The sequence below is a fragment of the Papio anubis genome, chromosome 7, assembly GCF_008728515.1.
Source record: "Papio anubis isolate 15944 chromosome 7, Panubis1.0, whole genome shotgun sequence".
Lineage (NCBI taxonomy): Eukaryota > Metazoa > Chordata > Mammalia > Primates > Cercopithecidae > Papio > Papio anubis.
In genome coordinates, this window is record NC_044982.1 from 153,116,980 (window position 1) to 153,130,924 (window position 13,945).

Consider the following 13,945-nt stretch of genomic DNA (forward strand, 5'->3'; position numbering starts at 1 on the left):
GAACCAGGATGAGGAATCAGCAAAGAGGAAAAAAAAAATCTTTTTGTTAATATGTTTGTATAGATTTTCTCAACATAATTTGGACTCCCTTGAAACAAACCGTCTGACTTCTCAACACGAACTTGTAAACTCATCCTATTCCTATCATCTCGTGTAAGTCTTTTTTTCTAGTGAAATCTATTCTCATTCACAGGTTATTTCAGAGCTTTTGGTTGTCTTATAGCTCTTGATTGTTTTATAGCACCACAGATCGGTTTTCACTGGCAAAACTAAAGTAAACCAGCATTTTATAACAGATGATTTGGTGTTTAACCACATCTCCCACTTCTGCCTTCAAATGTACTCTTTGGACGCTGGACTTCCCATGCATCTGTGGATATACATTACAACGCCTCCCTTATGGGGGTCTGACTGTATTCTGGGCTGTCCCTGACCCTGTGTAACTGTTTATCTTTTGGCAGCAAAGGTGAGAGGTCCCATTGTCCAAGGCCCTCCCACTCACCTGCAGACGCAGAAGGTAGTCCACAGTGCTGATGATGACATTCACGGTGGTGGTGTTACCCATCTGAGTCCGCAGGAAGTTCTGAAAGTCTGAGAGCACCAGTGCTGGGTCAGAGCTTGTCCCTGCCATGCCAAGGGGGCCAGGCATGCCCTCTCAGCTGAGCTCAGATAAGACAGTCTATGTGAAAAGGCTTACAAGAATACCATGTTTGGATCATGGCAGACCCTGTAGGGCAGAGCTCTGCTCTGAGCACCCCCCAACCTGCCGACACCAGAAACTGGACTTAATGAGCCCCAACGGGCTAGATGGAAAGGGCTGGGTATTTAGATTTCTCATCTAAAGATTCTGGAAGCAGCTTAGCCTTGGTGGCACTAAATATCACTAGCCATGATATTCACATAGTTTCTTATTGAGGAATGCATTAACTGATGTCCTGCAGTTAACAACTAGTTGCATCAAATGGGGGCCTACTGAATGGAATTTTAGTTTTGTCCCTGAGTGCTGTGTTTCCTTGGCAGATCAATCTGTTCCACTCACCACTGTTATGTCCCTCACAAAGTAACTGTAGGAATCTAAAGAGATCACGCGTGAACTCGTCATTCTGGAGTACTTTTTCACCTTGAAAACATAAAATGTTGATGAGCATCGGTTTGGCTTCTCAACAGAGAATACTTTCTAATGCAAGTGACTACACAGATGATAAAGGAGTTGTGTCAGAATGGTTTGGAAAAGGAACTCTGGATGAATGGTGAAAAGCCCGATTAAACTGAGCTGAGGCTGCAGAGCACAATGCTCAACAAATGCATTTGTAATGAAGACAACTGGGTAAGGAGAGTAAATGGCTCACGGTCCATAACCCATGCTTTACAGATGGAAGACACTTCTTTAATTAAGTACCAAACTGCTGAGTTCAACTCAACATGCAACCACCAAGCCTAAAATGTTTCTGTGCTGAGGCAATTAAATGAGATCTCCTAGGGATTCACACACATGGTAGGAACTCAGGCCAGAAACTGAAACTTACCACGTTCACGAACAATGACTGGTAACGAGAGAAAAATTGAAGAATACAAAGTAAGAAAACTGTAAACATCATGATAAACTGTCTTTAGTTAACACTGGCTATGTGAACACATCTATCCTAGATGATAGCTTTATTAAAGCTACTTTTGGAAACATTTTGCTGAAACAGAGCAAGTCCCTGCATATTAAGCAGACATAAGCTCTGACCAGAAATAGGTAATTAAGATTTTAAACAGCTGGGTGCGGGGGCTCACGCCTGTAATTCCAGCACTATGAGAGGCCAAGGTGGGGTGGATCACCTGAGGTCAGGAGTTCAAGACCAGCCTGGCCAACATGATAAAACGCCACCTCTACTAAAACTACAAAAAATTCGCTGGGTATGGTGGCGGATGCCTGTAATCCCAGCTCTTCGGGAGGCTGAGGCAGGAGAATTGCCTGAACCCAGGAGACAGAGGTTGCAGTGAGCTGAGATCGCGCCACTGCAGTCCAGCCCGAGCAACAAGAGCGAAACTCTGCCTGGGGAAAAAAAAAAAAAAAAAGATTTTAATCAGGAAGAGAATGGCCTTCACATTTACTAGTTACTTACGTGTTCCTTCTTCAGTCACCATCCCCAGGCCTTCAGCTTTATTCTGCCTCTCAAATGCATTCAAATCAAGGACACTTTTAATAGACAGAAAGAAACAAAGTTCAGGGCTATGCACACTGGGAAAGCAGATTTCTAACGTTAGTGTATCTATTGACTAAGAATATCCTGCCCCTGTGTTATCATAAATAAACTAACACATTCCAGGGTGGTTGAAAGTCTAATGATTCCTTGGTTTTGTGCCGAGCAGCGTTGTCTTAGGTGCTTGTAGCTCACAGACTTTGTGTCTTTTCTTTTGAAGGTTTAGAAGGGTTTTCCAAATAAAGAAGGAATCATTTGTTTTGAAGATTTCTCGAGGGAAAGTTTACTCTAAACTGCGCTGATTCATGTTTGCCTCCCACCTTTACCTACTTTCTCTGAGAATCACATGGAATTGTGGTTTCCAGAGCTTAGGACAAGCTACAAACTTCCAGATTTCAAAGGGCCACACCCTTTTATGATTCTACAACATGCAAAAGCCTATAGAAGTTGAGGTTCCGCTTTCCATAGGCAATGGTGTCTCCACATGTTCCTGAACCTATGACAAGTTGTCCTTCATTTTTTGTCCCTCCTCCCCACAACCTTCCCAGTCACAGCCACTGCCAAATTTTACTTAGCCAGGAAGCCTTAGTGCAACCACAAAGCTTGGTGATGAATCCACTATATGATCATTTCTTTCTAAGTGGGGCTCATTCCATTTTACTAACAGAGTCTAACTTATTCCTCAATCTGAAAGGTTTCATAGAACATAGAATATAGCTCTTAGGAAAGTTTATGGCTAAGTTCATTAAGACTCTGCAAAACTTAGCTTTCCTTCTGCCACTGGGCAAAGCCATGGAGAAACATCTGGCGTTCCTGTTTTCTTTTTAAGGAGTCACACGTTTTGTGATTTATGTAAATTCCATTTACCTAATTTCATCACTTAGGTAAAAATGATTTAGGTAAACAGTGAAATCTCTATTGCCATTTTTGTTTGTTTTTTCCCCCAGATTCTGCCGGCAAAAAGGCCTGCTCATCAACACAAAGCTATCCTTCTACTGTGGTTTAGCTGCCAGGGGAGGAAAACATGGGAAAAGCCATTTGGACATAGTTGCTCTGAAGCAGCAGTTTTGAATGTGAATCTGTGCAACACACATTTCTGATCCTTACTCCATTCCTAAATACCCATTTTGAATGTTTTAATTTCCCTACTGCTTAAATATTTTAAAAACATACATTGTTTTCATCATCATACAAAACCCAGCAGTAAGACATCTTAAAACTTCTGTTAGAACTCAGTTGGCATCTAAGCATGTATCACCTGTCTCTCCAAACTGTCATTATACATGAGTTTAGAAATATTAAGGATTACAGGATACTGAGAGAACTCTTAGAAAGTAAATGGATAATTTTATGAGCAATATGAAGTTGAGCTGCCTTGATTTTTGCCATCTCTGAGTTCATACGTACTATTTTAGCCTCAGAGGGTCAGGCCTGGAAATACTCCGTTTTGTTTTCCTGAGAGAGATAATAAATGAATAAACTGTTGGTGGGGAAGAAGCCCCACAGAGCTGAGAATAAAGAATTATCCTGCAGCTCAGATACACTCCCTACTGTCCGGGTTACGATATTTTATCCAGTGAAATATGGTTAGCAAAAGTATATAGTCCACCAAAAGAAAGGATGTCCATCCTCCAAATTTTTAAATGGAAAGCATAATTGGAGGTAAATGAGCTAGGTAATTAAAAGTTTAATTTCTTTTACAATTATTTGCAGCCTATCCAAATACATATGAATCTTAGACAATAGGCTGACACTTTTCTTAGATACAGTCTGGCTCATCTCTGAATTGAGCAAGTATCATGACCTATGACTCTTGGTTATATATCATTTATGTGTCAGAGCCGTTCAGCCATGAGGGGTGGCTTAAACAGCTTAATCATATGAATGGAAAGTTCAAAGCCTTGTTTTTTAGGCTATGTCAAAATGGTCCCACGCCAGGAGGTACCCCTGTCAAAATGGATGTGTCAAAATACATACCACCCTAACACACGTTCGAGCTCAAAGAACTGTTAAGATAAGATGAACAAAGTTTGTACCTAGTGGCTTTAATAAAACATAGCCTTGAGTCATGGTCAGGAATCCCCCTGCTTTTCCATTCTTTTCTGGTTTGACTTTTATGGGCATACATGTTTGAGGAGAAACTTAATGTGCACACTGAGCCTCCTGGGAGAGCAACATAAAAATGGAGGTAAGGAAAGGAGATTACACACAACGCCAGTGAGGGAGCGTGGGTACGTGGCTAATGGCAATCCCATTTTCCCCTCTGAAGGCTAGTTGAATTGTAATCCTGAAGACTGGAGGAACACCACCCACTCTCTCAGCTTTCTAAAGTAGGTGACTCCTCTCTCCAGAATTCTATGGTAGGCCAGTACATTTTGTGCTCCCCTTCCCCTGCCACCTATCCTTAGAGGCAAGAGTTTTTTAAATGCTGTGGTAGTTTTCCCGCATTTACCTGCAAGACTGCATAAGACCAGAAAGGCTTTGAAAGAATCCAGCATCCTTTTTCTCCTTTAGGTAATCTAGCATTTTCTGCAAGGGAGACACGTTGTAAAGGGAAAAGTTATGACAACTATGCCACAGAGCTGACCCTCCTAATCCTGATGGAGAAATCTGCAGCCACACTGAGTTGGATCCTCTACATAGGGAGTCAGAGTCCCTTGGGGTAGATTATGTTTATTTTATAAAGGACCACTGGCGTTTCTTCTAGGGAAGAAAAGACATTCATAGACCTACTGTTTGAGGTCCCTTCTATTTGGGAGCCAGCACCAAGGCCGTGATACAGTAATGTATCATGAAGCTGAGTTATAATCTGAATAGCTCATGCTATGAATTTGGCACACAGCAGCAAGGAGCTTAGCCAGTGAGGAGCCTAGCTGAAAGCTCAGAATTTCTTTCACAACGAGGCCTTGTTTCCTGTGTTCTCTCTTACTGGAAGGTAGGAACTTTGTCTGACATAATAAAAATTTTGTTTTTTAAAAAATAAACAAAAGGCGCTGTAAGAAAGTCAACTGACAGCTAGTGGTAGGTGGTAGAAACAGAAAGTGAAGGATAACTTAGAAAATGACAGTTTTTAATGAAAAATTGGAGAAATTGTGGGGGGATGAGTTAAAGACTGGGAAAAGCTATATGCAACAATGGTAGTTGTGAATGTAAAGACTCTCACAGGCCCTGGGATATAACCCTCATGAATGCCAAGGGTCTGTTTGGGGAGGGATAGCATTAGGAGATATACCTAATGCAAATGATAAGTTAATGGGTGCAGCACACCAACATGGCACATGTATATATATGTAACAAACCTGCACGTTGTGCACATGTACCCTAGAACTTAAAGTATAATAATAAAAAAAAAAAAAAAAAAAAAAAGAAAATGGCACTCAGAATTTAAGTCAAGGTAAACAACAACAACAAAAAAGAAATTTCACTTCCTTGTACACACAGATGCCCTTAACCAGAACCCGGAGGGCCTGAGAAACACCGGTGCGTTCCTGTCTTCTGCAGCCTGTTCCAATTCAGATTGTTGAAGGAATACTATGTGTCAGGTACTTGGTTGTATGCTTCTACGTGTTGTTGCATTTAATGCTCACTAGAGTGTAGGCTGCACGATGGCAGGAGTTTTTATTTGTATTACTCACTGCTACACCCTCAGCCTTTGCAGCAGAGCCTGGCATGGTCATCAGCCAGTAAAGAGTTGCTCAATGAATGAATGAATGAATGAATGAATGAATAACAGGTTTTTTTGTTTTTGTTTTTGTTTTTGTTTTGAGACGGAGTCTCGTTTTGTCGCCCAGGCTGGAGTACGGTGGCCGGATCTCAGCTCACTGCAAGCTCCGCCTCCCGGGTTTACGCCATTCTCCTGCCTCAGCCTCCCGAGTAGCTGAGACTACAGGCGCCCACCACCTCGCCCGGCTAGTTTTTTGTATTTTTTAGTAGAGACGGGGTTTCACCGTGTTAGCCAGGATGGTCTCGATCTCCTGACCTCGGGATCCGCCCATGTCGGCCTCCCAAAGTGCTAGGATTACAGGCTTGAGCCACCGCGCCTGGCCGAATAACAGGTTTATGAGTTTATCAACTCCACTTAACTGCTGAGGCTCCTTGCTCATATAAAGGCAGCTAATAAGTGAAAATAAAGGGCTAAAGTAAAAACCTAACTCTCAGGACATTTTTCTAGAGAGTATTTATGCAGAAAGCTATCTACTGATGAAAAACTAAATGTTTTTTATACTTAATCCTGGGTAAAACCTCTTTATTAAAGACACATTTGCCTGTAGAATCCCAGCCCTGGTTGTGTTCCCAGCTACTCTGATGTAACTGGCCACTAAGGACAAATGCCAGCTAAGTGATTCTGGGTGTACCCCTAGTCAACTCCTCTTCCCTGAAGCGTGACGGGTATCAAATGGGAACACCCCGGGAGTCTGCCCAGACGCCGCAAGTTCCCATTACCTGTTGCACACCAGCATTGCCTCCGTTCAGAATGGCGATCCCCAGCTTCAGAGTCTCAACCACCATGGGGCTCATCTCACCTGCCATGGTGAAGATTCGATTGAATCACTAAGGAAACGGATGGTAAATCATGCCTACTGGGCCTTAGCAGGGCTCTTTAATAATGGCTTTATGTCACAGCGTGATATCTTTGTGGAAGTTACATGGGTCCATCCAGAAACTAGGGAAATCACCTTTGCTAGCGCTTATCATCTGAAGGACCATCTCCGCGGCACCACGCTCATGCAGCCGAGCTTGCTGATACAGGGTTTTCTGCTTCTCCATCTCCTTCTCCTGGGGGCAAAAAAATCACAGGGAAAGACTGGTTTCCACCCACCACCAGGGAGTTCACCCATAGTGAGGTGAGAGAGAATTTCCCAGTTACCTAAGGAAGGCAACACACATCAACTTGGATAAAGCAGACCTCTGAAGTTCATTTCCAGACACTACCCAGCTTTCTAAACCTGTCTACCCATCACTCTTATTTTGATGATATATTTTCCATTTTTTGTACTGATAGAAAACGCAGTTCATTCCTTTTGGATACCATAATTGTGGGAAGCAACCCGACATTAAAATGTGTTTGTTTTCAATGTTCTGTTACACAGGGAAACCTGCTGAGGGGCCAACTTGAGTATTTCTGGCTGAATGCAGGAAATGCTCACTTATCTGGAATGCTCAGACCACAGCTAACACTTTCACCAAATCTTCTTGTTGGTTTGGAGACGGAGTCTCGTTCTGTCTCCCAGGCTGGAGTGCAGTGGTGTAATCTCAGCTCACTGCAAACTCTGCCTCCTGGGTTCAAACGATTCTCCTACCTTAGCCTCCCCAGTAGCTGGGGTTACAGTCGTGTGCCACCACACCCAGCTAATTTTGTATTTTTAGTAGAGATGGGGTTTCGCCATGTTGGCCAGGCCATTTTTTGAGACAGAGTTTTGCTCATGCCCCAGGCTGGAGTGTCAGGCTGGTCTTGAACTCCTGACATCAGGTGATCCACCCGCCTTGGCCTCCCAAAGTGCTAGGATTACAGGCGTGAGCCACCGCACACTTTCTACCAGACATGGGTTATGTGAATGTCAAAGCTTTCCAGACTGTAATTATAGTCATTTACTTCTGCTGTGTTTTGTCATGTACTTTGTCTACAAAAGAGTACAAGTAACCTAATATAGCTTAATCTTGAGAATTTCAGGGTCCTGTACTGCCTCAAAATAAAAATCACTATCAACTTGCATTTATAGAATAATAGTGCAAAAACCATTCAAGTATCTCCATTCCTCTGATTTTTTAATCTCATTTATTTATTTATTTATTTATTTGAGAGACTGGATATTACTGTCGCCCAGCCTGGAGTGCAGTGGTACAATCAGAACTCACTGCAGCCTCAAATACTTGGGCTCAAGCTATCCTTCCACCTCAGCCTCCTGAGCAGCTGGGACTATAGGAGCACACTACCGTACCCAGCTAACTTTTAAATTTTTGTATAGATGAGTTAGGTCTCCCTGTGTTGCCCAGGCTGGTCTTGAACTTCTAAGCTCAAGTGATCTTCCCTCCCCTGGCCTCCCAAAGTGCTGGGATTACAGGTGTGAGCCACTACGCTTGACTTGATTTTCATTTTTCTGATTTTTTTTCATTTCAGATGTTTCAGTTTGTCCTTCTATGGCCCCTGTTACTACAGTCATTGAGTAAAATTTCCCACAAGAACGAAGCTAGTGGTTTGTTGACTGGCATACTACCTGCTACCTTTTCATGGGCAGACAGACAGGACAACCACAGCTAATGGGTGTGCTTTATTAAGGCAGATCTGCCAACCCACACACTCCTGGTGGGCGAGCCACTTACGCTAACGTCAGCCCCCACCTCTGAAGGCCTGGCCTGTTGGCCTTGGAGGGTGGCTCTGTTTTTAACCTTCATGAGAACTTACTTCGAATGTTTTTTCCTTGTCTTCATCTTCTTCTTCGTCCTCACCACTTTGACAACTCTGGATTTCAGGGAGCAGGGAAGGGAGAAGACAGACAACCAAATTAAAGGTGAATCTAATAAACACAACTCTGCAAGGGCAGGGGACAGCATGTAATTCACAGGCACCTCAGGACCTCAGCACTGTGTAAAACCAGGAACATTTTGGCCACTGCTGGGCAACATTTCTACCGTAAATGCCATCTTTGCAGTTACCATAGAGTTCATAAATGAGAAATGAGAACACGGAGCTCACATCATCAATGGCGACCTAGCTGGTTTAACCACAGACTTGAACCCTCCTTCCTTAGTAAAGTTCCGGTGTAAATGGGAGACAGGAAGGCAGGGAGCTGCCACTTCCTAGATACAGCCCCAAGGGCATGGCAAGAAGATTGGAGACACACCACCTAGGACGTGAATCCTAAAGTGCCTCTTCCCACTGGGGCCCTGTGGTGCAGCTAGATCAACGAATAGGTGCTCCTATACCCCAACACATTCTTTCTGCCTGACAGGAAAGTTTCCCTTATTCACTCAGCATTCTAGAGGTCACCATCTTTCTAGGTGACGTAGAACATCTCTGGTCACACTGCCTCTTTCAGAACACCGGGAGCTCTCTCTAGTTTCTAACCACCTGTGGATGTGTTTGAACTATCTGATGTATTCTGAACATTGAGTGAAAACACAAGGGTAGTCTGTATGCCTAAGCCCCATTTAGCTGGCTTTAGAAATGTCAGTGTGAACCTATCCACCAGCACTCATTGTTTCTGCAAAGCTTCAAGGTTTCCTTAGGAAGACAGTGAAGTGGTTTACTAATATCATCTCTATGCACATGAATTGTGCAATGCCTGAAACCTACGTCATGACAAAGTCCCAGGCCTGCTATGCAACATGACAATTTTCATGCATCTAAAGAAGTCTAAGGGAAGATAGACAGACAGAGACAATGGGCAGAAAAGCTGGGTGTACCTTAGCCATCATGCTGGAATAGGAGGTGTACAAAGGGTCGTCTTCCAATTTGCTGGAAAGAATGGAGGAAATATTTAGCAGGATACTTTTTTTTTTTTTTTTTTTTGAGACACAGTTTTGCTCTTGTCCCCCAGGCTGGAGTGCAATGGTGCGACCTCGGCTCACTGCAACCTCCACCTCCTGGATTTGAGTGATTCTCCTGCCTCAACCTTCCCAGTAGCTGGGAGGACAGGCACCTGCCACCACACCCAGCTAATTTTTTTGTATTTTTAGTACAAACAGGGTTTCACCATATTGGCCAGGCTGGTCTCAAACTCCTGCTTCAAGTGATCCACCCGCCTTGGCCTCCCAAAGTGCTGGAATTACAGGCATGAGCCACCGTGCCCGGTCTTAGCAGGCTACTCTTTGGACCTCACAAGAAAGACTGAGAGTCATATAAATTTCAAATTATAAGTACTGGTGAATTAATCAGAAAATCCCTTCCCCCACTCTGATTCTTAGAAACTACTCTGAAAATGTGAACCAGCATTGGCTTAACATGGAATTCAGAGATTAACTGATTCATGGAAACAGTTTTAGGCTGTTTAATCTTCAGCTCCGTGTCCGACATTATGAAGAGCAGGCTGTGGCTTGATGTAGTTTCCCTAGACATATCTTTTTTTCTGGAGACGGAGTTTCGCTCTTATTGCCCAGGCTGGAATGCAATGGCGCAATCTTCGCTCACTGCAGCCTCTGACTCCCGGGTTCAAGCGACTGTCCTGCCTCAGCCTCCTGAGTAGCTGGGATTACAGGCGTGCACCACCACGCCTGGCTAATTTTGTAGTTTCAGTAGAGACAATGTTTTACCATGTTGGTCAGGCTGGCCTCGAACTCCTGACCTCAGACGGTCCACCCGCCTTGGCCTCTTAAAGTGCTGGGATTACAGGCGTGAGCCACCGCGCCTGGCTCCCTAGACATATCTTGATGGCCACATATAAGGCAGCAAGGAGGGCTGCTCAAATCCGGCTTCCCCTTTCCACCCACTGCCGTCTGAGAGGGGAAGGTTAGGAGTGGACACAAGTATCCCTGGTGCGTGGGAGAAGCAGGTGATCTGGTGGTTCTGACCTCCTCTCCGTGAGAGCGTTGCGGCTAAAATAGAGAATGATCTGATGCAGTGGGTCAGGTTGTTTTTTGGTCTCTTCCTCCTCCTCCTCTTCCACCTTTGGAGATTTCTACACAAACCAACACAGATAGGTTTTAGGCATGAATTTAATCTCGTGCCACGTGACTGCATGCGAACAAAGAGAAGGTAAAGCGCAAGGCATAGAATGCATCAGACTAAAGCACAAAACAAAACCACTACGTCATCTATTTATTTCAGGATAGAAGCCCTAAAGGTGCGAGGTTTGAGATATATGTGTATATATGTATATGTATTTTTTATTTTTACAGCCAATCAAAGAAACATTCCAATTTCAGGTTAAAACAAAATAAAAAGCAAAAGGCTGCCCATAAAGGGAATAGCTACAGATCCCAATCAGCTGACCTCTCATGCAAGCTCTGGGCACCTGAGTTCAGGAGGAAAACCCCACAGAGCCACCTGAAAGACAGACTGGCTCTCTCAGGCCAAAGACTGGCTCTCTCAGGCCAAAGACTGGCTCTCTCAGGCCAACAGCTGACATTTCGTTTGAAGAGCTGGGCTCGACATGGAGGTGGGGCAAGAGTTACAAAGCAGTGGGGCCATTTTGGGTCTAATACTCGTCTAGATTCAACCCAGCAAAACATTTCTCTTTCCTAACCTAACTCTTGCTTCTAAAATTCTTGTTGCTCCCGAGAGCTGCCATCCTGGAGCGGCAGGCCTTGCCCTTCTCCCTTTAGCAGGTCTTTTCTTTATCACCTTTCACGGAAAGAGAAACAGCAGCTAATGTCAGAGGTAAAAGTGAATTTTCTAGCAGTGGCAGAGCCAGCAGGGTGGACCGTATTCGGTAAATTGGTGAGAACTACATGGGTTGTATGAGTGGTTCAGAGGAAGTAGAGGGCTGAAATGACGCTCATTTTCACCTTCACACTCATCAAGAAACTGAGAAAAACAACAAGTGTCTTTCTCACCAACAGGAATATATGAGAAGAATGAAAGACATAAAGACAAAGGGAAGGAAAACAATAGGAAAAGGCTTTAAAAAAGAAGGAAAGAAACAGAGGGTGACAGGGGACGATAGAAAGACATTCAGAAAAGAGTGACTGTCAGAAACACAGGACAAGATGAACGGAGAGAGTGAGTGATAAGAGAAAAAGGTTCGTGGGAGAAGGAGAAAAAGAACCACAGGCTGGCCAGAGAGAAGGGGGGTTTATTTTCTCTCTGAACCAGAATGAGGCTCTGTGGCACCTCTGCAGTAAGTTTCCCCCTCGTGTGTCATTTTAAGTGACTTTAGAGCATGAAGTCTGTTGGAGACAAGGCATGCCAAATTTTCTGAAAGATCAAATACAGAAATCTAAGATGCAGGAAGGGTATTTAGATGCACCTTCCCCAAAGCAGAACTACTGAGTAGGAATGTGGGGCTATGGCTGGGGTGGCCTCCTGCAACCAATGGTGCTCAAAACTTCACTTAGCATGAACCCCCCATGACATGGCTGCGCATTTCAAGAAATATTAGTTGTTAACAGCGACGATGAGGATGATGATGATAGTATTAGCACCTCCAAGGGACTATTCATCCTCTGGCTCCTACAACTATTAGCAGGGCCTCCCCTGAGCATTTACACAGTTAGTGCTTTTCAAATGTATACACACGATTCCTTGTGAACGTTTAACTGTTACAACCACACCCGTGAATTCAGAAATCAAATTCAACCACACCCATATCTGCTCCCAGGGCAGTCAGTACTTACAGCCAAATCCTGTACTAGTTTCTCTTCAAAGGAATACTCCTCTGTTTCTATCCAAAATCTCTGATAGCCATGGAGGAAGAGGTTAATAGAGCGGTGCCTGAGCGGAAGGGGTGAGAGGGAGGTCAAGAGCGATCCATGGAACTTGTTCTTGTAGTTTGGGCAGTTAATGGTTAGTAAGCAGGACAAACTTTTGTACAATTCTTATCTTCTGATTGGTCAGGGTAGCCAGTGGCATACCACAGAGCTCACTTTAAAGAAACCAGAACCCTCTACCATGACGAGTCTTGAATATTAGAGCATCTTCTGAAAATGACAGTGGTTAGCAAGACATGGCAGTTATCGGTAATCCTACTCTGTTCTCATAGGGTCTTTTTTTTTTTTTTTTTTTTTTGAGACGGAGTCTCGCTCTGTCACCCAGGCTGGAGTACAGTGGCGCGATCTTGGCTCACTGCAAGCTCCACCTCCCAGGTTCATGCCATTCTCCTGCCTCAGCCTCCCCAGTAGCTGGGACTACAGGCGCCCACCACCTCGCCCGGCTAATTTTTTTTGTATTTTTTTAGTAGAGACGGGGTTTCACTATGTTAGCCAGGATGGTCTCGATCTCCTCACCTTGTGATCCGCCCGTCTCAGCCTCCCAAAGTGCTGGGATTACAGGCGTGAGCCGCCGCGCCCGGCCTTCAAAGGGTCTTTATCACATTTCCTCTTCAGTGAGAAATCAATCATGAGGCCAAGTAGCAGTCCTGAAGTATTTGCTTCCTATGGCAATTTCAGTATTCCTTTAGGCTGATCACCCTTCTAGGTAATCCAATCTAAGTCATACGGATGATCAGTGGTTTCATCTTAGAGATAACAAAATACCAAAGTGTGGCTTCTTTTCATTCTCCAAGTAACCACACTGGTAAGGTGCTCCAGCTTCTACTTAACAAGGCAAGGTTTAAGCACGTTACGTCATTGGCATATTTTCTGTGTGCCTCATGGATTCGAGTTATGTCCCTGGTATGTGGGTGCACTGAATAACTGGCACGAGCCACTCCCGATAAGCCAGGATTGACTTCTGGGAGTATTAGCCACTGCAAAGCAAAAGCAGCCAAGTGTTTACAAAATGTGAGGACAGTGGTGAGGAGGGAAGGAGAGGAGAGGAAGACAAAAGTCAACACCAGAGTCATTAAGCCCTGGTCATGGTTTTTGGTAGAACACAGCCCTTGCCATCTTTCTTCAAATCTGACCAATCAGAATTCTTCCTGAAAATTGTACAAATTCGTGTTTTTATGGTAACGTTAAATCATGGTCAATAAAGGAGGAGTGTGCAGAGAATGAGCAGGTCTCTCCACAGGTTACATTACCATTAAAATGGGTATAAGCCTGTCATACTGAGTTTTTTCATTAACCTTTTCCAGCCAAACTTGTTGAAAGGTGCTCAGGAAGAAATTATTAATTTTGTGTCTGGAGAGAAGCATACAAGTTTTCTTTTAAAAACTAGCATC

General features: G+C 44.0%; 1 protein-coding gene across 15 annotated transcripts in view; it reads right to left on the minus strand.

The window, feature by feature from the left end:
• The window catches only part of RYR3 (ryanodine receptor 3), a 569,735-nt gene that overhangs the window by 38,009 nt on the left and 517,781 nt on the right, over window positions 1-13,945 (minus strand). For 13 of the 15 annotated variants that reach the window (XR_002523591.2, XM_021941701.2, XM_021941703.2 and 10 more), the window contains 11 exons: window positions 12,462-12,558; window positions 10,698-10,804; window positions 9,594-9,645; window positions 8,593-8,649; window positions 6,866-6,965; window positions 6,633-6,712; window positions 4,642-4,718; window positions 2,112-2,185; window positions 1,527-1,544; window positions 1,040-1,120; window positions 503-591 (listed from right to left, as the gene is read on the minus strand). Coding sequence is in view for 14 of the 15 variants with exons in the window: in XM_021941701.2 (XP_021797393.2) it covers window positions 503-591; window positions 1,040-1,120; window positions 1,527-1,544; window positions 2,112-2,185; window positions 4,642-4,718; window positions 6,633-6,712; window positions 6,866-6,965; window positions 8,593-8,649; window positions 9,594-9,645; window positions 10,698-10,804; window positions 12,462-12,558 (832 nt within the window). In the remaining variant the exon portion in view is untranslated. The remainder of the gene's footprint in view (window positions 1-502; window positions 592-1,039; window positions 1,121-1,526; window positions 1,545-2,111; window positions 2,186-4,641; window positions 4,719-6,632; window positions 6,713-6,865; window positions 6,966-8,592; window positions 8,650-9,593; window positions 9,646-10,697; window positions 10,805-12,461; window positions 12,559-13,945) is intronic. The other 2 variants (XM_021941705.2, XM_021941704.2) reach the window with 1 other exon arrangement.